The sequence below is a fragment of the Macaca fascicularis genome, chromosome 14, assembly GCF_037993035.2.
Source record: "Macaca fascicularis isolate 582-1 chromosome 14, T2T-MFA8v1.1".
Taxonomy (NCBI): Eukaryota; Metazoa; Chordata; class Mammalia; order Primates; family Cercopithecidae; genus Macaca; species Macaca fascicularis.
The window spans coordinates 30,344,056-30,367,234 of NC_088388.1; the positions used below are offsets into that span (position 1 = coordinate 30,344,056).

At 40.9% G+C, this 23,179-nt stretch overlaps 1 protein-coding gene across 24 annotated transcripts in view; it reads right to left on the reverse strand.

Annotated features, from left to right (window-relative positions):
- Positions 1-11,874: 11,874 nt before the first annotated feature.
- Positions 11,875-23,179, reverse strand: part of CD44 (CD44 molecule (IN blood group)) — a 91,485-nt gene continuing 80,180 nt past the window's right edge. For all 24 annotated transcript variants that reach the window (XM_005578206.5, XM_005578205.5, XM_065528325.2 and 21 more), the window contains 2 exons: positions 21,679-21,757; positions 11,875-15,126 (listed from right to left, as the gene is read on the reverse strand). In XM_005578206.5, coding sequence (XP_005578263.1) covers positions 14,922-15,126; positions 21,679-21,757 — 284 coding nt within the window. In that variant the 3' untranslated portion in view covers positions 11,875-14,921. The remainder of the gene's footprint in view (positions 15,127-21,678; positions 21,758-23,179) is intronic.

Here is a 23,179-nt window from a genome sequence, read left to right on the forward strand (position 1 = left end):
GCCACATAATCCCACCCAGCTTCAAGGATAGTGAAATGCAATTCTACCACATTCTCAGAATGGGAATTGGGAATGTTCAGGGACTGGAGAGTAGAGAGAGAGAGAGATCCAGAAACATTTGGTGAACAGCACAAATATGATACCACAGTCTACTTCTCTGATCACCTAGTATTCGGTAACTGTTTCCCACATGCAAAATTCTTCAAAGACACCACATAAAAGTTTCATCCAGTCATGACATCAAGGTCAAAGTCCAAGAACTTGGCAAGATGAATAGAAGGTTTCACATATGGTTCAGATGTGGCTTCCATTGACTCAAAAATTTATGAACAGAAAATAACATGTTTTCTGCAGCCCCGTTCCCTCCTTTTCCCTGGTACACACACTCCAATGGTGGAACAGGAAGAGTTCAGTTACTATAAATACTTCTGTCTGGAAAGGGGACCCCTGGAAGACTTACGAGTCACTGAGCCATAGCATTTCAGAAATCCTGATGGGCAGACATTACAGAACCCTTACACTATACATAAGGAATTCTTTTGCTTGTTTGAGACCAAGTCTCACTGTCACCCAGGCTGGAGTGCAGTGGCACAATCTCAGATCACTACAACTTCCACCTCCTGGATTCAAGTGATTCTCATGCCTCAGCCTCCCGAGTAGTTGAGACTACAGGTGTACACCACCACACCCAGCTAATTTTTTGTATTTTTAGTAGTGACAGGGTTTCATCATGTTGGCCTGGCTGGTCTCGAACTCCTGGCCTCAAGTGATCCCTTCAACTGCTTCAGCCTCCCAAAGTGCTGGGATTACAAGTGTGAGCCACTGCACCCAGCCAATAAGGAAAATGCTTTTATTAGATTCTGATCTGGCCTCCTGGGAGGGCTTCCGCAGTCCATCTCCCTGTCTTCCCCCATGGCCCTTAATATTACCTTCTAGGAAGTCCTTCTTTTTCCATTATACTTTGTTGATGCATCCAAAGAGAAGACTAGGAAATAATCTCTTCTTCAGCAACATCCTCTGCTTTATGCTCACAGAAAGTTAAGGTTCATTTTCAGACTTGAACAGTTACAGAGTTTTCTAATTAAGTTCCATAGTTTTTTGCCATCACAACTCTTAACATCTCTGCTGGCCTTTATGTTTTTGACTCTAATTAGCCATATATGCCAACAGTCATAACCACAGCCCTTTAAAAAACATGTTCCTTTTCCTTAATTGTGGGTACCTTGAGTCAATCAGGCTTAAGGCAGAGAGACGTATTCCTAGATTTATTTTTCCCTTGGCCATTTTTTAAAATGAAAGAATATCCTGGATGCCACATTAGTTCATGCAGAGGCTTTAACAATGTATGTAATGACCAAGCACTTGAGTTGATTTTGCCTCTGAGGTTAAGTTGGCTTTTATTGCATAAAGCATCTCTCTATTTCATCTTGTATTGTTGGGGATTAAGAAGCAATTGTCTCTTCCAGCTCTACAACTATTTATATTTCTTAAGTCGCTCTTCCCCTCTGGCAGGTAATAGAGACATTTTTAGATCACAGTTGTGCCATTAGTCAGGGTCTCCGAGTGACTATGATGATAGAACCTGTCTGTGGCCTGTGAGGAGCATATAGCCTGAATGAGCAATAAACTTTTATTATTTTAGGCCACTCAGAATTTGCAGTTGTTTGTACTGCAAACAACTGCCTGAAAACATTAAGCAAATTTATGTCCTGCTCTGGTGTTTCAGCTTAGATATTTCTTCTCTGGTGTAACCTCAGTTGGGAATAAAATAAAACCCTTCTTATATGCTAGTAACAAACTGTTCCTATGAAAATGATGTTTAACTGTCCTGAAGAGTGAAGACTTTGATCATTAAAGAAGACTTCCAAAGGCAGGATGAAGGAAATGACAGAATACGTAAAGTCAATCTCTGAAGATAGAATGTTATGATAGTTTCCTTAAGAGTGAGGCTAGAGAGTTTCAGAATTGCAAAACATTTTTTTGGCACCAATTTCAAATTAAAAGTGAGGTTTTTAAATAGCTATGTTGTTGGAAGTTAAACAATGGACTGGTTGATTAGAAATGACCAAAAACTAATGTTACATGTTTATTTCCACCCCCATGGGATAGATCTCTAGCTATCCCCTGAAGAGATGGAAATCTCCATTGTCCAGCTGGGTTCTTGCAATGGGGAAATGCCTAGTTGAGGACGCTCTTGTTCAACAGTTATTGAACATGTATTAGGTGCCAGGCACTGGTCTATGTGTATTTTTATATATATTTACACATCTTTATACATATTTCTACAAGTGAAGAAACTGAGGTCTAAATATATCAAGTACAATGCCCTCAGGCATAGCGTCCAGTAAGTAAGTAAGGCTGGCCTGCCTCTATTTTTCTTAGATATGTAGAGTTTAGGAGGCAGATTAGTTTTGCCAGGATGTAGCCACCACAGTTGCCATTCAGTAGCTATGCCACTGGACACAGTCATTGTGTCACTACCGCTGTGAATCTCTCTTCATCTCTCACTTGTCTGTGTGTGATTTGCTCAAGATTCAAAGCCCTGGACAGGAGAATTCTTTGTGTTCCTCATCCCCGTCTCTGCCTGCTTGGTGCCTCTAAGGCATAAGCATCTCCAAGGTTCTGCTGGAGCAACTGGCTCTCTACTCAGAGGCTGTCACTCTGCTCATACTTAGGTGACATCTTCCTACACCTGCTAGATCATGAATTCCTCTGCCATTTACTGTTTTCCAAAATCTCTTGGTATCTTTTTCTGCTAAGGTCCCTTCTTCCAATCTCTTCATGAGTCTACATTCTTTTGATGCATTTGTGATCGTTTGAGTGTTAGGAAGGAAAATACATAATGAGTATATTCAATCTGTTGACTTTAACTGGAATTCTGTGATGGAATATTCATTCTCAACTGGAAGCAACACTTCACGCTGCTTCCCAGCAAGCAGCTCCAGGCCAATGCTTAACTGCCTCCAGTAACCCCCTCTCATTAGAAGAAACTCATATACATCCTGGCTAGGTCCATGTTGGCACCTTGGTACCATTCTACTAGCTATTTAGCAGCTGGCTTGAGGAATATATTATCAGCTCTAGTTCTAGGCTATGACTTAGACAGGAAGTAAGCAGACATTTTATCTCCATTCAAATACCCTGGAAGAGCCCCTGGGATACAGCCAGTGAGTTAATTCCTTTTTTTGATCACTTACGGGATCTCTTACTATTATTATTTGTGCATTTGTTCAACATACATGACTGAGCATCCATGTGCCAGGTGCTCTTCCAGATGCAGAAGACATTACAGGGAAGGTGAAAATTATAGACTCAGTTACTGAGTTTGTAAAGCCTTGCATAATGACAGTGATGGTGAAATGGGGGGAAGGGACGAGGTTTTCTTACCCCTGAGTCACACAAGCTGGTGTGTGTGTGTGTGTGCATACCTTTCCAGGAGGTATTCCTCTCCTTTTTTTTGAGACAGCCTTGCTCCTGCTCTGTTGCCCAGGCTGAAGTTAAGTGGCGCAATCTTGGCTCACTGCAAGCTCCATATCCCAGCTTCAAGTAATTCTCATGCCTCAGCCTCCCATGTAGCTGGAATTACAGATGTGCACCACCATACCTAGCTAATTTTTATATTTTTGGTGGAGATGGTGTTTCACCACGTTTGCCAGGCTCATCTCGAACTCCTGGCCTCAAGTGATCCACCTGCCTCGGCCTCCCAAAGTGTTGGGATTACAGGTGTGAGCCACCGTGTCCGATCCTTCTCCTTTTAATTCTTGACCCTCATCTTTCTTCCTTTAATCTCTTCTATCTCTGGTATCCCCACAACCCTCCCTTTCTCCTTATACCCACGACCCCTTCCCACAGAAATACAGATAGTCCCCAACTTAATGATGGTTTTACTTAATTTTTTTGACTTTATGACGGGTTTATGCCAGTATTAAATGTATTCTTGACTTCTTATGACGTGTTATAGGAATATGGCCCCATTGTAAGTCCAGGAGCCTCTATAACCAGCTCATGCCTGTCTCAGCTTTTTCGGTCCCCTCAGCTTTCCCAGCCTTCCACATTGGATGCCAACTGCTTTTCTCCTCCTTCAAGTGATAGTCACTCTACAGGGAGAAGAGATAACTTGAGTCCACAAGGGTGAGAGTTTGTCTCTGGGAACTGGGGGCAGGGGGCGGGGTGCTGCATCAAAAAGATACTACCACCCTGGGTTGTACTGGCTTTCCCCTGGGTTACCTAAAATCAAGCACATCTCACCACCTCCAGGATTAATTTCTTTCAGAAACACTCTGTTCTAACCTGTATGACATATACCATTTTCTCCTACTCATTTTGACAATCTTACTAGCAGAATTAAATAACCTGGACTTATTATGCTAAAAGAGCATTCACTTCCACCTTGCCTTTGAGATAATTTATCAGACACCTCATTGTTATTTGACAATAAAGAATGTCCAAGTTGCACCTCCCTAAACCCTGGAGGCTGAGGGGAAGTCTCAGTTCATTCAGTCACAACGATAAGACTTAAAATGTAATCCCTTTGTGTGGTTTGTTAACAAGATTAGATGATATTTTTTGGGACAGAAAACATTTCCAGTATAAAATTTCTGGGAATAAAGAATTTTCTAGAAAGCAGATGTCTTGTTGTCTACCTTTCTATAGAAATGAAGTAGACCATTACTTTCGTATTTTTAATGTTGAATTCTTTTTAAGGAGCAATAAAAGGCAGAAAATAAGCCAGTCTCTTCTTTGAGTAGTCCTAGATTCTTTCAGGAAATTTAGTTAGCCAAGAGCTTCATCATAAGTGAAAACTGAGAACCAAGGTTTGGCATATTATTGAACTTTTCCTCAAACACCAAATGAACAAGTAATCTGTGCCACACTTAGAATCAACTAATAGACATAAAGTGATTTAGAGTCCCCAATAATTTTGACACTTGTTTAATAGCTCACCAATGTTGATGCCAGCCTTCTTTAAGAACTGAAATGAAAACTATTCCTGTTTAAAGAGTCAGTATGTTCAGGCAGAAGCAGTGTGGCATAGGAGTTAAGACAGCATGTTCTAGCTCTGGGCTGTTCACATTGGCAGACTGCTCTGCCAGTTACTAGCAGAGTGACTATGCTTCCTCTGCCTTAGTTTCCCCATCTGTAGATGCAAGATAATATGGTACTTTATATCACAAGGTTGTGCAGAGTATCATTTTCGTTTTCTTATTTTAGCATGTCTGTACCAGGCACTGTTTAAGATCTTTCAGATATTATCTTGTTTAGTTCTGATAACTCTGTAAGCTGTGTTCTACGATTATCTGTTAAACCGCAGAGAGGTTAAATAATTTAGTTAACACATGCAACATGCTTAAGACAGCACCTAAGTAGATAGCAAATGCTCAGTTTCAGCCATTATAGATCAATACTCTACCTATCCCTCTGTCATAGCAGGTTCTTGGCTACAATTATCAGTGTCCTTCAGACAAGTATCTGTAGCGCAGTAATGGTGCAATGTCTGGCATATAGTAGATAATCAGTAAATGATGTTTAAATTGCAACTAATGAACGTTTCCCTCTCTTCATGATCTATAAATCCTTTTCAAAACACAAAATGTTGATTAAAAAGAAAACGTGGACCCTCAGTTGTTCCCCAACCCTTTGTTCCAACTCAGGCAACCCAGTTCCACTCCCATTCCCACTCCCCAGTAAGCCTTGAGTGCAAGGATACCCACCTTTACCCTCTTCTTTCTGGTTTTACCTTGAGGATTCCAGGACTGAAGTCAGGCGGAAGGACTCAATTTCTACAGAGACAAAGGGGATGTTGTAAAGCATCCACTAGGGGGCGCATTATCAACGGGCCGGAGAAGGCCAACAAGATGGGTGAAAACGAAGGTTCTGCAAGGGACGTGAACGTTGATGGGAAAATTTCCATTACTGTCACCCTTAGCTTGACAGATGAACACATTGCACTTTTCTCAGTCAGCTTTTGCACAAAGGTCTAAATTTTGTCTAAGGGGGAAGTGATCTAAAGCAGGGAGTCGGAGGTCCCTCGCCTGTTGAGAAAGATCCCGGCTCTACCTGACCTGAGGGAGAGTACAGCGCGGCCAATGACTCTGCTGCCCGGGCCAGACTTTGTACTTCTGAGCTGCTGTGCCTCCCAGCCCAGTGAAAGTGGTTCAGAGAGTGGAAGAGAAGTCAAGTGTGGCCAAGACAACTTGCCCTGGAAATGCAGCCAAAAAAACCCACTGAGGTTTGGAAGAGAGATGCTGTCCTTATTGAGACACTTTTGAGGTTACTTTATACCTATTGTGATTTAAATATCTGCTATATGCATAGACAGTCCTTATTAAATAGCTACTAACTTTCTTTCAGAACAATTGTTTGAAATCTTACTCTTCTTTGCATCCCTCTGACAATGTTTACCCCTCTGACAGCTTTTCTTCATCTTTCTCTCTTCATTTCTTAATGAGATTTAAAGAATCCTGGAGGAGGAGAAAATAAAAAGTAAAGCTCTTACTGAACTCTAGTAACCCAAGCTGAAATTTGAAGCCCTTAAGCCTTTATTATTGAAAACCTGTCTCTCCACTTCTGCGTGGGTGAGTTCCCAAGGTATAGGATCTTCAGAATCTCCAGAGCTAGGCCCTTGGAATTTCAATCTCATTTCTTCTCTCTCCCTATCAAGGGGCCACCTTGAAGGCTGGCTCTGGCAGAGCCTTTGTGTTACAGATGTTGGCAATAATAAACCTGCATATCCCACCCTTCCCCAGAAAACAGGAGGGGGAATCTCTTTTTCTTTCTGATGCTATTTGGAAATCTTAGGGTGGGAGAGGGTAGGCTTTTCAGACCCCAATGCTTAAAAGCGTTTGGGAGAGGTTCAGAAATTTTCGGAACACCTCTGATTTCTCCCAAATCATGGTTCATATTCTATCTATATCCCTACTGTGTATTCACACAAGGAAAGTGTTGAAGATAGCAGAAATGAGGGAGGGAAACCTATGTAGGTCTACTATATTCCATCATTTTACAGATATTATCTCATTTAACCTCCCAGCATTCTTTCTGGTAGAGATTATTATTCCCACTTTACAGATGAGGAAACTGAAGCACAGAACTGTTCAATAATTTGCGTAAGGTTATACATAAGTAAATGGCAGAGGTTGAATTTGAACTGAGAGTCTTATTTTAAAAATCACCTTTTAAAAGCTAAACCTTAGCCTCCTTTTCTGAGGTGGTTATTATTCCTCTTTAGGGAGAGAGGAAGGAGGAAGTGGTTTAAACAAGACTTCTGGAAAATAGTAGTCACCACGTAATGACATCAGCAGTCTAGAAGCCTAATGGGGCAGGATTGAGGAGGCAGGTTTTGGGTGGCCCTTACAGGCAAACTACTGGTGTTCAAGACCAGGTGTCAACACAGGCACGAAATGGGGCTTGAGGCCAGGATGCCCAGCCAGACTTTCTTCTCCACTGAGCCTTCTTTGCCCAGGGCATCACAGCAAAAATCACATTTACACATGACTGATTCTTCCCTTTCCAATAAACACAGCATCTATGAAGTTGTTTATGGTTTCCTAAATTAATTCCATTACTAATATGGTCTAAATCGTGAGTGTACTCATCCCCAAATCTTTTCAGTGGTTTGTGAAAGCCTCCTTTGGCTCCACCAGGCACAGAGAGCTCCGGAATACAGACCTGGTTTGCAACATTTGGAGATGATGTCTTAACTTCAGCAAATTCAGTTTACCAAACTTCTGACAATAGACAATTCAGGCATATTAAGCCAGAGACTTTGGAAACAGCTGAGGTCTATTCCTGGTTCCACCACTTTCTGCTTACTTGGTTTGGGGGACCATAATGAATTTCTCTGTACCCTCAGATGACCCTCCTGTTAAAAACAGGTAAGAATTTCTTCCTCATTGGTTGTAAGGGAAATTCAAAGATGTGTAAACCCGGACATTCATTAAGTGCTCAGTAACTTTTGAGGCTATTGTTGAGATGAGTTTTATGTTGCACATAGGATACACAAAGCAGATCCTGCTATTAAGAGGCTCATCATATAGTAGAAGAGACAGGTTAATGGGCAGATTAATGAAATTGCAGAGTAAGAACTACAATGACATGGACAAGGTAAGATGTATACCCACAAAGGGAGAAATGAGCTCATTGTGGGTAGGGGTGGGGCAAGACAACTTCTTGGAGGTGACAATCAAAGCCATGGGTGGATGCCCAACTTTGGTTAACCTGCAGCCACAACTTGGATGGCCAAGATTTGATCAACGAATGTCAGCTATTTGCTTCCAGGACTCCCTGCTTGTTAGCCTTGCTTTGAAAGCAAAAACCTTTCGACTAAAATTGAAGGGCTTTCTTCATGGGGAGCTTCAGATGCTGAAATAATCTGTCTCCAGCCACTGTAAGTTAAAAGCAACTCACACTTAAAAGCTGGTTAGAGTTCAGAACATTGGAGGAAATGGTGAAGGAAGAAGTTAAGTACCTACTGTGCATATGTGGGCAATGGCAAGTAGAAATTAATATTTTTGAGGACCTAATATACCGTAAGCACTGCCAGGTGCTTATTAAATTTAATCCTCATAGCCACCCTATGAAGATTTTACTGTCTCTTTACTGACTCAAAATATTTAAGATGTGTGAACAGGGTTGCATAGTTAAGTAAGTGGTAGAATCAGTATTAAAACTCAAAATTTGTCTGATCTCAAAGCTCATGTTGTTTCTACCATACCAAGCAATCTCCCAAACACATTTACACATGACTGTGCTCCTTCCTTTTCTAAAAGCATGGGGTTTATAAAGTTGTTTATGGTTTTCTAAGTTAATGCTATTGCCAATATGGCTCACATGGTGAGTGTATTTTAAGCATAAACATGAGAGGTGCCCTTGAGCACAAGAATCTTTCAACATGTCTATCATAGATCTTGATTGCACTAATGGCCCTGATAGTTGGCTTTTTGGTAACCACACTCTTTTCAATGTGACTTTGCAGCTTCTCCCATTAGGAGATAGAATCTATTTCTCTTCTTTTAAAATCTGGGCTGCTCTTGTAATTTGATTGGTCAATAGAATATGGTGGAATGACAGAGCACCAGTTCTGAGCCTAGGCCTCAAGAGGACCTGTGAGCATGTGCTCTTACTTGGAACCCTGCCAGGCCTGGACCAGCCAGCTGGAGGCAGGTGAGAGTCAGATGGAAAAAGGCCCCAATCATCCCAGATGAAGCCATCCGAGATCAGACAGCTTCCAGCTGACCTGTTTGTTAATCACACACACAAATGCATGAGTCCCATCATGCTCAAGTGAGTCTTGCCAAGATCAGCAGAAGCACTCAGTTAACTGGTGGATGGATAAGAAATAAATACATGCTTTTTATTTTAAGCGACTAATTTTGGAACAGTTTTTAATGCATCAGTAGTTAATGAATATAACAAAAAATAATTTTCTTTTTAATTAGTAGTCAATAAAAGCAAAACATTGATTGTTTTAATTATTAGTCAGTACTCCAACTTTAATTGTTCTCTAAACCTGCTGTACAGCTGTCATCTTGGGATCTCCCTATGTCATCACCTTAAGAACTCCTTCTACTTTGTTTTCTGAAACTCATGTCCTCTCCTCTCTTGGTAACTCCCTTGTTTTGATGGAGTACATCCTTTGGGAGTTGCCTGTGAATGGGTGAGCAGGTTTGGAGACTATGATTACCTAAAATGTCTTTATTCCATCATTATACTTAATTTGCAGTTTAACAAGTTAGAATTCTAGCTTGGAAATAATTCTTTCAGAATTTCGAGGCACTGTTTCATAGTCTTCTATCTTCCAATGTGGCTGTTGAGAAATCTGATTCCATTCTGATTGTTGATCCGCCATATATGTATTTTTCCTTTCTAGATATTCATAGGATCATTTCTTTGCCCCAGGTGTCATGAATTTTTAAGATAATATGCATTAGTGTGGGTCTGTTTTTATTCATTTTACTAAGTACTCACCTTGTCTTTAGTCAAGATATTCAGGTTTTAAAGTTCTGAGAAATTTTCTTGATTTTTTTTCTTGGATGATTTCTTCCTATTTGTTTTCTCTCCCTGTGACTTTTATTACAGCATTTGCATGTTAAATTTGCTGGACCAGGTGCCAATCTTCCCAATGTATTCCCCCTGTTTCCATTTCTTTGCTTTTGCTCTATTTCTGAGGGTATTTCTTTAACTTTATTTTGCAAACCTTCTGTGAGGTTTATTTTTAAATTTGTGCTCTCACGTTTACATTTTTAAAAGCTTCTTTTTCAGGTGTTCTCTATATGTTCCTTTTTATCCTGGCATTGTGTTCTTGCTTTATAGATATACCATCTCCTCTTACCTTACTGAGGGTATTGGTGACCCTTATTAGAGAAAGTTTCCTTATCTAAGCAGTTTCTTTTCTGTCAAGGTACTTTTTCCTGTTTTTTGTAGTCCCTGACTTTAATATTAGATGTTTTCTCCAAAATTCTGGTGCTCCTTGGTAACAGCTCATGTGTGAGAGTAAGCTACAGAAAGCTGACTGAGCTTTCTGGGTGCCTGGTGTGGCTTGAGATGCCATCTTCATTGCAGATCGCTTTGTTGGGCCATTTCTTTGGGGAACTACCATGTTAATATTTTTAGAATTTTATCTCAGGCTTATAAGATTCCCCAGAAACACTGAGCTTCTGCCTGGAGAACATATGCCTAGCTGCCAGTATTCCGAGAGCCAAGCTGGGAGAGAAGGATAGGGAATCTCAACACTCTTTAAGCATGGTTTCACTTTTTCAGCATGGCCTTTCTTTTCTTTTTTGTTTCTTTTCTTTTCTTATCTTTCTTTTCTTATTCAGGGTGTCACTCTTCACCCAGGCTGCTGTGCAGTGGAACAATCTCAACTCACTGCAGCCTTGACCTCCCAGGCTCAAACATGATCCTCCCAACTCAGCCTCCCGAGTAGCTGGGACCACAGGTACACACCACCATGCCCAGCTAATTTTTATATTTTTTACAGAGACAGGGTTTGCCATGTTGCCCAGGCTGTTCTCTAACTCCTGAGATCAAGCAATCTGCCCTCCTCAACCTCCCAAAGTGCTGGGATTACAGGCATGTATCACCGTGTGGTATTTCTAATGTCAACTGTGTACGTGCTGTTGGACTTCAACCAGAGACTCTCTTTTTCCCTGTCTCCAGAAAATAAACTTCTGATCTTTTGCTGAGATTGGGAAAGGATGGTATTCAGTTACACAGAGTAAGGAAGGGGACCTGGAATTCTAACTGCTTCTTACATAGACTTTAAGCTTGTCCTCCTAATCTTAGCCTCATCTTCCCATTCATTTCCAGAGTAGCTACTGAGCCTTTTGATGGTTCTGTCACATAAATCTGGTTGTTTCTCAATTTTCCACACTGCAGGCTTAGGAGTCAGCTTTTCCAGATCTGTTCATTCAGTTACCAATCAGCTATCACTTTTCAGCTTCAATTTTTTGTTGCTCTTGTCTCTTCTTCCGATCTTTTGAACTCCATTGGTTGAATCCATCTGGAAATATCTCTTTATTTTCTTTTTAGAGGCTTACATGAGGGAATGAAGGTATGTACACTCTCCTCTCTTTAACTGGAAGTCCAGGAGTAGTTCTTGGCTTTAAAAGAATGAACACTTTACTATATCTCATTTAGTTTGAAACATGTGAACCACAGATCAATCATAGAAAACCAAATTTTCTCCAAAAGAAGACTTTCAAGTTGATAGAAACCCATTTTGTTTTTGCTTTTTTAAAAAATAAAATGAGTGTGAGGCTTCAGCCACCTCAGATACCTTTGACTTTGTTCCTCTAAATTACCCATTCAGTGCCAGATAAGCATAGTTCTGTCCCTCTCAGCCTCCCGTTCTTTTAAATTAGAGACTTCTGAGTCTGTTTCCTTTAGTCTTTTAATGTTAGCCTTTTAATATTTTCCAATAAGTGCTTTCAACTCAGCAATATACATATCATGCTTTCCTCATTATTATTGATCCATCAATAAATATACAAAAACCAGAGGAAGGGTGTGCTCTGAAAAGTCGAAGTAACAATAACAGTGGTCATTGTACAGTACAAGAATGAACAATGAGCTATTCTTTGAAAACTCAAAACAAATGATTTACACAAAGACATACCTATAACATAAAGGTAAATGGACCATGTTATTCTTGTTCTTAAGTACATTTTGCTTTTCCAGATAAGTCAAATGTTTCCTCTCTCCTACTCCTGATATAATAGTATTGAATGAATGTTGGTTACAAAATTAATTCTTGGTGTTGTTATGAATCTCAATATAAAACTTTTTGAAAGGTTCTGCTAGAAAAGCCAATTCTACCAGGCTTGAAATATGGATTTGAAGATGTCTTTTGTCTCATTTGATTTTTCACTCAGAGCTAATTTTAAGGGAAGTCCTCAGGAGACATAAAAGATTTACAACTGCAGGAAAAATTACATCTTAAGCTCTTAGGTTGCTTTGCAAAATAACTAAATGTTGGCCTTTTACTTTTATAAACAAGACCCAGTTTAATGACTTAGCTCAGGTCACCTGGAAAATCATTGGTAAAAATGACATGTAGTCAAGCTGTGCTTCCAGAGTTATGCCCTTGAGATCAAGAGAGTGAGAATACATCTTATTCCATAAACTTCAGGCTATGTTTATGTTACAAGGGTTTGTAAAGACTTGAGCAGCTCTCCATTGACAATGGCCAAGGAATAGAAGCTCTAGAACTCTCTTATTTCTATCGTGAAAACAGAGGTATATCCAAGTGAGGGACTACAACAGTAATAAAGGAAAAAAGTATTTAATTCCAAAATAAAATTGAAAATAATCTCCTGTCTCAGCCTCTTTGTTGGGAATATCTAGAAGGGGTGGAAAACCATCTCTGGCTACGAGACTTGTATCACTACCCCTCTCTCCCTGGGGGGACAGGTAGAGGCTGGTGTAACCATTTTGAACCTTGTCCCAGAGTGACTTGTTGCATTTCAGTTAAAGAGCTTGAGTGAGCCTGTCTGGGCCTCTGGCAGACCCAGTAAATCTCTGGGAAAACAAGGGGCACTTGCACACTAGTGGCAGGAACAACACATAGTGACCTAATGTCCAGTTTCTTTCAAATTGAAAATAAAAAGAAACCCAGACCACTGAATATGGAACTGGCCAATGATGTTCACAGAAAAGAAGGGAAGTTTTTGAAGATTATGGGGCAAAGTGGAGGGAAGGAGGGAGGGGAGAGAGTAGACAGGGAGGGGCAGAGGCTGGGAATAGTGCAGAAAGTTGGCATCTCTCCTTTAAAGATATTCTTCAGATCAACTCTAAGCCCAGCCCTGATTTAGTTGGGAGCTTTTCTTCTTCTTTCTGCTTTGTGGTCTGAGAAGCATTGCCCGTTAAGCATATAAGTTTAGGTAACAAATGACTTTTAGTGGGAGCCTCAGAAAGGAGATACCATTTAATAGGAGCTGTTGCTTTATAGATGCAATGGCTTCTATTACAAGCAGCCTTTGGAAGTTCTAGGACCAATCGGACACCCTGCTTGATGAATAAATGCCACAAAGGATTTGCCAAGTGGGAGATAATATGGGATTAGAGCATAAAGTCAGTACTCACTTGTTTGGTCATAAACTTGCCTATCTGGTAATAAGATTCCAATGATGGGAATCCCTGTAACCTTTTGAGGGACTCCCCAGGCACTTAACTCAACCTAAATAGCAACTGCATCAAGAGCAGACACTGATGTGTCAAAGTTTAAGTTTACAAATACAGCCATAAAAATGTCAAACAGGATCTACACTGCATCATCCTTCCCCCTTGCCAATCTCTTTCATTTCCATTGGCTTCTTCTCCTATTGTAAGACATCAAAAGGCACTTCCATATTGTTTTTGTAAATCACTAATAGGGCCAGCCTCTATGAAATAGGGCCCCAGGGATAACAAGTCATGCAAACTTAATGTGACTTTGCAAAACCTTTGACAGGAGAGAACAGTTGGCCATTAAACCATAACAGAGTCCGAAGCTCCTCAGCATCCAACTCTGATTCCAGGACAGGACAGAAAACCTTCGGAAAGTGTCAAAAACTAAACAGTGCTGCCTTCCTTGATCTTCCATGAGATATGGCTGAGAGGGTCTGAGTGGGAACTCAGGGTCTCTGAGATGAAGACTTAGAAGAGTCTTCTTACCATCCTCAGCTCTTCCTGATACATTGTAATCCAGACAGTGCTGGTTTAGAAACTGAAAAATCACAGCACAAAAAGTGAAGATGGAAGAAGTACAGATGTTTATTATGAATCAGTTTAAACCCTTTTGTGCTTCTGACAAAGTAACTTTAAAAAATTATACTGATCAAAGGACCTCCAGGGTTTAATATTTTGAAAACACAGATAAATAGTTTACTACAGATAAATAGCTTCACCCTTTGTGTGTCTCCCCGAAGCATCTGAAAAATTTCTAGGGGGGTCTGTTGAAGGAGATGTGTAACTAGTACACCACAACCCCCAACCTCACTGGAAATCAATGCCCAGGGATTAGGATACTGGAAGGGCAAAATGGACCCATTCAAATTTCCTCCCAGGGACCAGGCCCTATTAGCCCTGGGGAATGTCCTTAGCTGGTGGGGGAAATGTTGGCAATCGGGAATATGTATGTGTAGTTTTTGTTAGAAGTCATCCACAGCACACCTGAGGGATGAAAGTCTTCCACGTGGGAACTGGAACAATCAAATTCTTGCTGATTATTAATTGGGCCTTAATTTCAGAAAGCAATGCTGTTTTTACAAATTGGACCTGACTTTAAAGAACAAAACACAAAAAACAAAAAGAGTAGAAAATTTTCTGCTAAAAAAGATTTCCAATGAAACAATCAGTAGCACATTGCATCTGTTAAGTGTCCCAGCTCCCTGTAATGGTTATGTTTCCAACGGTTGTTTCTTTCCAAGATAACGGTGTAGGTGTTACACCCCAATCTTCATGTCCACGTTCTGCAGGTTCCTTGTCTCATCAGCTGTCATAAACTGGTCTGGAGTTTCTGATGGCTCCTTGTTCACCAAATGCACCATTTCCTGAGACTTGCTGGCCTCTCCATTGAGTCCACTTGGCTTTCTATCATCCACAGCTCCATTGCCACTGTTGATCACTAGCTTTTTCTTCTGCCCACACCTAATAATTTAAAAAATGTACCATATGAGAAAGAGTGCAGTGACTCAGGCATCAGATCGTCATCATTATTGAGCACCATCATGAGGATCACTATGGTTTATGATGGCTTTAGTGTGTGCCAAGCACTGTACTAGGTGTCTTCTCTACTTTAACAACTAACAACCAGCACTTAATGACCAGACTCTTAACAACCAGCACTCCTCAAAGTGAGGTCCCTGGACCAGCAGCAAGAGCATCCTCTTGGAACCTGTTAGAAATACAAATTCTCAGCCCCACCCCAAACCTACTGAATCAGAAAACTCTAGGGTTGGAGCCCAGTATCTGTGGTTCACAACTCCTCAGGGGGCTTCTCTGCACAGTCAACTTTGCAAATCAGCAACTACAACTCCAGGAAGCTGGTGTTATTATTATTATCCCCCTAATCCAAGAGAAGAAACCTTGGGGATCAGAAAATTCAGTAACTTCCCCCAAGTAACTCAGCAAGTAAGAAAAGAGGATTCAAACCCTGGTCTGTCTTACTCTCAAGTTCTGATTCGCCTTCTATCATACTTTATAATGGAAATGTTTGCCTCTTTTAAGCATGTTGGCAGTTTCTGCAGATTTAGATAAACCATCAACATGATGATTGTAAATCATTCTGATTTGTATATTCAAGAAAGTCCAATAACTTCCTCTCCCAGTCAACACTTTGTCGGCCTTGTCAGCGTTATTACTGAATGTACTGAGAAGAATAAAACATTTTTCTAGAGGTGTAAGGCCATAATGATGTTTTTCTAACATTGGTTAACTCCCATATAACCCTGATATAGGAAGTTTAATAACATAAGACGAATTATTCTCATTACTTTAACATTACTTAAGACTCAAACGCAAAAGAAAATTGCCATGGAAGAGCAAGACCTTGATCTTTTCCCTGGTTACTGTCCATTGCTGCACCCCACCCAGGCTGACACAATGCTTCCTCTTTCCTGTAACACATCGCTGCTACACATATACAAGTCAGACTATGCTTAGAGGAAGCAAAGTTGCACAGTTTCACAACTACAAGCAAGATGGGGATGCAGGGAAGCAGATTACCTCCTAAATGCCAGCCACTTTACATGTAATTTTCTATAATTCTTACAAGACTCTTTCAAAGCAGCTATTGTTCCCATAATACAGCAGTGGAAACTGAGGCCAAAAGAGGTTTAATAACTTGCTCAAGGTCACATAGAGAGTAAGAATGACAGAGCCAATATTAAAATCCAGGCCTTTATGACCAAAGTCTGGGCTCTGCCTGGCTCTGTCAATGCTGCCAGCCCTCTGGAGATTTGGAAACAGTATGAAGTCAGAATTGTTCACTTTGCCTCTGGATATTTGGGGTAATAGAGACAAAGCATCTATTATTCATGATCATGGACCATTCCCTGTAGGACTGCCAAGGCCATAAACTTTAAGTTCTTGTTTGGGGAAATAGAAATTATACCTCCTCAACAGGAGGTAGATCCTGTCTCCTCTGGCATGAGGCTTGATGAGGAGTTGGGGGAAGGATGCTTGAACCGTGAAACAGATTCATGGGAACCAGGAATACAGATGGAGTCCAGCAGGATGCATGGTCAAAAAAAGGGCCTTGGAGGCCAGGTGCAGGTGGGTGACACAGTAAGACTCCATCTCAAAAAAAAAAAAAAAAAAAAAAGAAAAGAAAAAGAAAAAGAAAAAAAAGAAAGAAAGAAAAGAAAAGGGGCTTGGAAGGCCTGGTTTTGAGAACTTCCTGCTGTGTGACCTGGGGCAACTCACTTAACCTCTCCGAGCCTCAGTTTTGCATCAATAATACCAGGTTATTAAGAGTAGCAATATCATAGGATTGTGAAAAGCCCTTGAAACAGAGACTGTCACTAAATAAATGAGTCTATTGTTATTATTCTTGCTCTTATGAAGGATAAGGAAATAATTGTTGTTCTTGCTCTTATGCAGGGTAAGGAAACTAAGGTTTGGGATAACACTTAAAACAGTATCTGGAGCACAATAAGCTTTCAAGTGCTGTCTATAATTGTTAATATAACAAAAGCCATATGAAATGAATTTTGTTTGTTTCTCCTGGCTTCCTCCACCTACCTCGTTATTATTTACTATGAAGAGGATTTAAAAGGCTCAAGGTAGAATGCTGCTCGTGTTACTTCCAATTCTCTGGTCCCTGTGTTCTTTGGAGGAAAGTTGTCTAGTTAAAGTCATTCCCATTTGCCTAACCAATGGGTGGTTGAGGGATGGAATGAAATATTGTGGGAAAGTGATTTATGAGCATAAAAAATGTGTCTGTGCATGGGAGTGGGTGGGGATTAATTTTGTTAATCTAAATGAAGCTGATCTTGACAGTGGATAACATTTGACCTATAGAACACAGGAATATTGTGCTTAGGTTTTGGCTGGCCAGCATTTCCCTTTGGATTTATGTGTTTCTATCTGTCTGAGTACTTTCAGGAGGGTAGGATGATTCTCATAAATAACTCATTCCAATATTCAGTGCTCTAGGCATCTAATAAGTACTTTTAAAAGACAAATTCAAATTTTTAAGTTCTTCTTAGTTATAAGAATTTAAGAAGGAGCACTAGACCTGAAGGAGCTTCAGAGATGAGCTAGCCCAGCTTCTTCATTATGTGAACTGGACACCAAGTCCAAGAAGTCAAGGGTATTGTCCAAATTCACAGCTAGTTATGGCACTGCAAGAATCACAGCTTGGATTTTCTGTTTTTTTGTTTGTTTTATAAAGTCTCACTTCATCAACCAGGCTGGGGTGCAATGGCACCATCTCGGCTCACTGCAACCTCCACCTCCTGGGTTCAAGCAATTCTCCTGCCTCAGTCACCCGAGTAGCTGGGATTACAGGCACCCGCCACCACACCTGGCTAATTTTTGTATTTTTAGTAGAGATAGGATTTCTCCATGTTGGCCACGCTGGTCTCAAACTCCTGACTTCAAGTGATCTGCCTGCCTCGGCCTCCCAAAGTGCTGGGATTACACGTGTGAGCCACTGTGCCCAGCCACAGCTTGGATTTTCTGACTCTGAAGATCAGAGGTCCTCGTGGATCTGTGTCTTACCTTTTTCTCCTCTTCCCTTAAATCTCAGGCATTAGCTGAGCACACAGCAATCACACAGTGTGTGAAGGAGGCAGACTGGGACCTCACCAGGAAAGGGAGGGCAGGCTGGCTGGGGTTTAGACGCCAGGTAACATAGTTTTATGGCATGGCAGAATTTATCTCAAAAGATTTAGGTGGGTAACTTGGCAACTGATCTCATGACTCTTCTACCTGACAATCCTTAAAGATATTTAGGGATTTATTTTGCACTGTTTTAGAGCTGTGCCATCCAATATAGTAGCCACCAGCCACATGTGGCTATTTGAATTTAAACTAATTACAATGAAATGAAATTAAAAATTCACTTCTTCAGTCAAACTAGCCACAGTTCAAGTGCTCAGTAGCCACAATTGGCTAGTAGTTATATATTGGACAGTGGAGATATAGAACATTTCCATCATCACAGAAAGTTCTATTGCATAGCACTGTTCTAGACAGCAGGAGGAAGTTGGGTGAGCTCAGATTACAGGAGCTCCTGTGGAGCATAAGAGAATGAAAATATTTCTAAATTATGGCGATGCATAGAGAAGACCTACTGATTGGAGTGTGGGTGACTGACTGCTGGGGTTTGTAGAAAACACGATTATTCCCATTAAAGTGAAGGCTGGTGAATAGTTTTTATGTACAAGCAGCGCATAGTAAAGTCCTCATGTTTTTTTCTCCTCTTCAGACAATTCAGATGGATTTTTGTTTGTTTGTTTGTTTGTTTGAGACAGGGTCTCACTCTGTTGCCCAGGCTGTAGTGGCACTATCGTGGCTCACTGCTGCCTCTACCTCCTGGGGCTCAAGCGATTCTTCCACCTCAACCTCCCAAGTAGCTGAGACCACAGGCATGCGCCACTACGCTCAGCTAATTTTTGTCTTTTTTGTAGAGACGGTGTTTCACCATGTTGCCCGGGCTGGTCTTGAACTCCTAGGCTCAAGTAATCCACTGCCTCGGCCTCCCAAAGTGAGCCACTGCACCTGGTGTGAGCCATTGCGTAAGCCACTGCACCTGGCCCAGATACATTCTTTAAAGGAAAATCTTCTCTGGAGCCTCACCCAGTATCTATCAACCCAGTTGACTCCTAAAATAATTATGTGCTCTCACAGAGAGGGAATAAAGCATGATTTCCCATGGAGAGCTCTAATTCAAGGAGTCAGGTGACATGAGGAACAGCAAGGAAAGCTGTTGTGGATGATGGCAGCAGTGGAAAAAGCTAAAGAAGTAATAGAACCCCCAAGCCAGCATCTTTAAGACAACGTGACTCACAGATCACTTCATCATGCAAGCCCATGAGCCATCCTTGTATGTCAACTTCAGAGACTAATGATTTTCCACTTTTGTCTTTTAACCATAATTTATATAACAGTGTCTGGCACAGGGGTTCTCAATAAATATTAGCCAATTCAAATTCAAGAGGCCAATACTGCCACTAAACCTCAAGATTCTTTTAAAAAAGGGATGGTACTCTTTTTGTTTTTTACCTTCTCTTTCTCCTTGCCAGGGCTGGTAGTCACAGGAGCCACTCAAAAGATGTTTGCTGAATAAATGAACACTCATTGGAGGCCCCATTTTCAACCAACCTTTCTCTGATGAAAATAGGATTCTGTATCTCTTTCTCCTAAATGTGACACTCAAAGCAGAAAAGCCCCAGCCTTTGAAGGGGATTAGAAATGGGTTGACAGCTTCAGAATCACAGAGCCCATTAAGGGGCCTGTGCAGCTGTTAACCACCCTTTAGCTGCGTGGCAAATCTGTTTTCAATTATCAAATCAGGACATAGTGATCTATGGCGTCCAAGCAGCTACTTTCCTGGTGAGATACTCGCTGTGCCGGACCCTGTGTGTCCCTGTTTGCCGGTTACCAGGGTGACTGTGGTCTTGGGAGGAGGGAGAGGGCAGGAGTGAGGCCCCTTCTCTGCTGTCTGCTGCTGACAAGACACAGACGATGGGGGAGATACCCAGCTCCAATGTATGGACTCCAGCTGCTCTTGGGGACAGCTGAGATGCTTCCCTGAGGTCTCCCTGAATGTTGACAGCATCCGTGCCAGCGTTTCTATGGTGACATGTGCAAAGCTTATGGACTGTGTATGTGAGCAAAAGTGGTGCATGCTAGGGCTTGGCAATAAAGGGCTGATTGCACACAATAGGAAATTCATATTTAATTGAGCAAAAGTAATCCAAGGGAAAACAAGGAAGCTGAAGGGAAGTATAAAGACTCTTTGTAAAGACTCCCCCAAGTCACATTATTTAAATTCAACTAAAAAAAAAAATCTTTCCATTCAATCATAGGCAGCCTTTTAGATTTTTTCTCTCAGTTTTGTTCCTTATACAATCAGCTATCATAACTACTTTTTAAAATTATGCCCTGAATGGTATAGATAGCAACATAGCTATTTAACTGTAATATGGCACTTTTATTAACTTGTACCAGCATAATTATATAACAGCATCATTTGATTTTCTCAGATAATTAGAGACTGTATGGGCTGCCCATGGTGTTGGAATTAGCTGTTGGTTGCTTTCCAAAAGCCAGTAAGGAGTCCATAATTCTCTCTAGGTCTTCTCCCAGACTGAGGGGCATTTTTCTGCCCTGTGAGGTGATCTGGGGACACAATAAATGTGGCCCTGCTTGGAAATAAGGTTCTTTTACCTTATGAGAAACCATCTAAAGGGACATTTACAAAAGATTTAACATTCCTATGAATTATGTCCTGGAGAAAAATAATGTATCTTTAAAGTGTCTTGGGTAAGAAATTTAGATTTATACTTTTATAAATTTAGATTTATGCCCCTGTTAAAGTTCATTTCCTCTGTTGCTAGAATTACTATTGTGTGTATACCTGAATCTCTTCAGCTACAGTTCCCAGAAAATAAAAAATGATATCATTACAAACAGCAAACAACAAACAAAAGCACAAAGCCAATACCTCCTTCTGGTAAAAGTTCTTAAACATTCCCTGGACCTCAGAGAGGCTACAGGGGATGATGAATCACTGAATCTTTATACAATATTTGTGCATCGTGAATGTATTTAATCAATATTTCACAAATCAATGAATGAGTATATACTTTTGTATGCCTTCCTGGTGAGATACTTCATAACTTTTATCAGATAGAGTCTGCATGAGGTTTAACCCTAAAAAACATGTAAAATCACAAAGCATTCAACCACTACTTAAAAGTGATGAGCCAAACAATCACAGGTGTCTCCTGTCTTTAAAAACCGGGGCAGAGAAAGATGTCTTAAGCTGCACCATGCACATGAATCACTGGAATCTTGTTAGGATGCAGACTCTGCCATAGGAGGTCTGGGGTTGGGTTTGAGATTGTGTATTTCCAACAAACTCCCAGCGTGCCCAGGCTGCTGGTTCCAGGGACTACACTCTGAGCAGCAAGGATATAAAGTTTAAATGATGCCCTTTCCAAGGTGAAGGCCCCCAGGACAGCCCCTTACCTTCTTCGACTGTTGACTGCAATGCAAACTGCAAGAATCAAAGCCAAGGCCAAGAGGGATGCCAAGATGATCAGCCATTCTGGTGTGAGTAAATTAAATGACATGTATGAGCTTCAGAGACACACTTTGTAAAAACAAAAATGCACTTTATAATTGACCTAGTTCAAACAAGCACCAGTCAGCGCTGCAGGGGGGTCTGGTCAACAGGTCCAGCCAATAGGCAGGTAATTCTGGAAGAGCAATTTGCTATACGTATTTGTCCAACAGCCTTCTTGCTTTAATCTTTTATCATCAGTCAGGATTTTTAAGTCCCTTCAGGAGAACTATGTTTCTAAAAAAGGACAGGATGACTTGTTGAATCTTGTAGATGCCTTTGGTATAATATTATTAAACAGATAAAAGGAAATGTAGGCTTCTTTTGAAAGGAACATTTTTTCCTGTATAAGAGCACCAACCTATCCACCTTACATTGTATTAAAAAACAAAAATGGAGACAATAAAGGATTGGTTAAATAAATTAGGGTACATCTATTGCATTATGCACTACAATACAAGGAGGAAATATTCAATGACATGGAAGCCATGGTTAACCAGTAGGCAATGTTTGCTAAACACCATGTAAGGCACAATCACATTTTGGTATATATTTTACATTTTAAAATGACAGGAAAGGCCAGGCGCGCTGGCTCACGCCTATAATTCCAGCACTTTGGGAGGCTGAGGTGGGTGAATCACGAGGTCAGGAGTTCGAGACCAGCCTGACCAACATGGTGAAACCCCCATCTCTAAAATTACAAAAATTAGCTGGGCGTGGTGGCATGCTGTATTCTCAGCTACTCAGGGGGCTGACGCAGGAGAATCGCTTGAACTCAGGAAGCGGAGGTTGCAGTGAGCCGAGGTCGTGCCACTGCATTCCAGCCTGGGTGACAGAGCAAGACTCCATCTCAAAAATAAAATAAAATAAAATAAAATAAAATAAAATTAAAGACGTATATTAAAATGGTAACCATGGTATTTCTGGATGGTGAGATTGATAAGTGATTTATATTTCCATTATTTTATCTAGTTGTATTTTTTCAAATGTCTTCAATAATTACATATCACTTGTGGATTAATATTCTACACATTTTGAAATCAGGCTCTTGTAGGACTAAAATATGACTTGACAACTCTCCTAAATTCAGTTGCAAAGTGGGTTGTATATGTGTGCCATGAACCAGGGCTTGAGAAAGAAGACACATGGAAAGTCTCATCATCTGTTTTCTTCTTGGAAATCTTGGTTTACCTCTGATTTCCTGCTCAGCACTACCTTTGCCTCACCTTTTCCTGGTTTAGATGAGTTTGGAGAGGGAGGTAGAGTCAGAAGTGGAGGAGACTGACAGGAGGGCCCCATTTCTGTTCTTCCTGTCTACTCCTGCCCACAGTGGCCCTGGTCTCCAGCCTGAGATGTCCCACCTGCACTACCCCTGGAGCTGGGAAGAATCTTGCTGCCTGATGACAG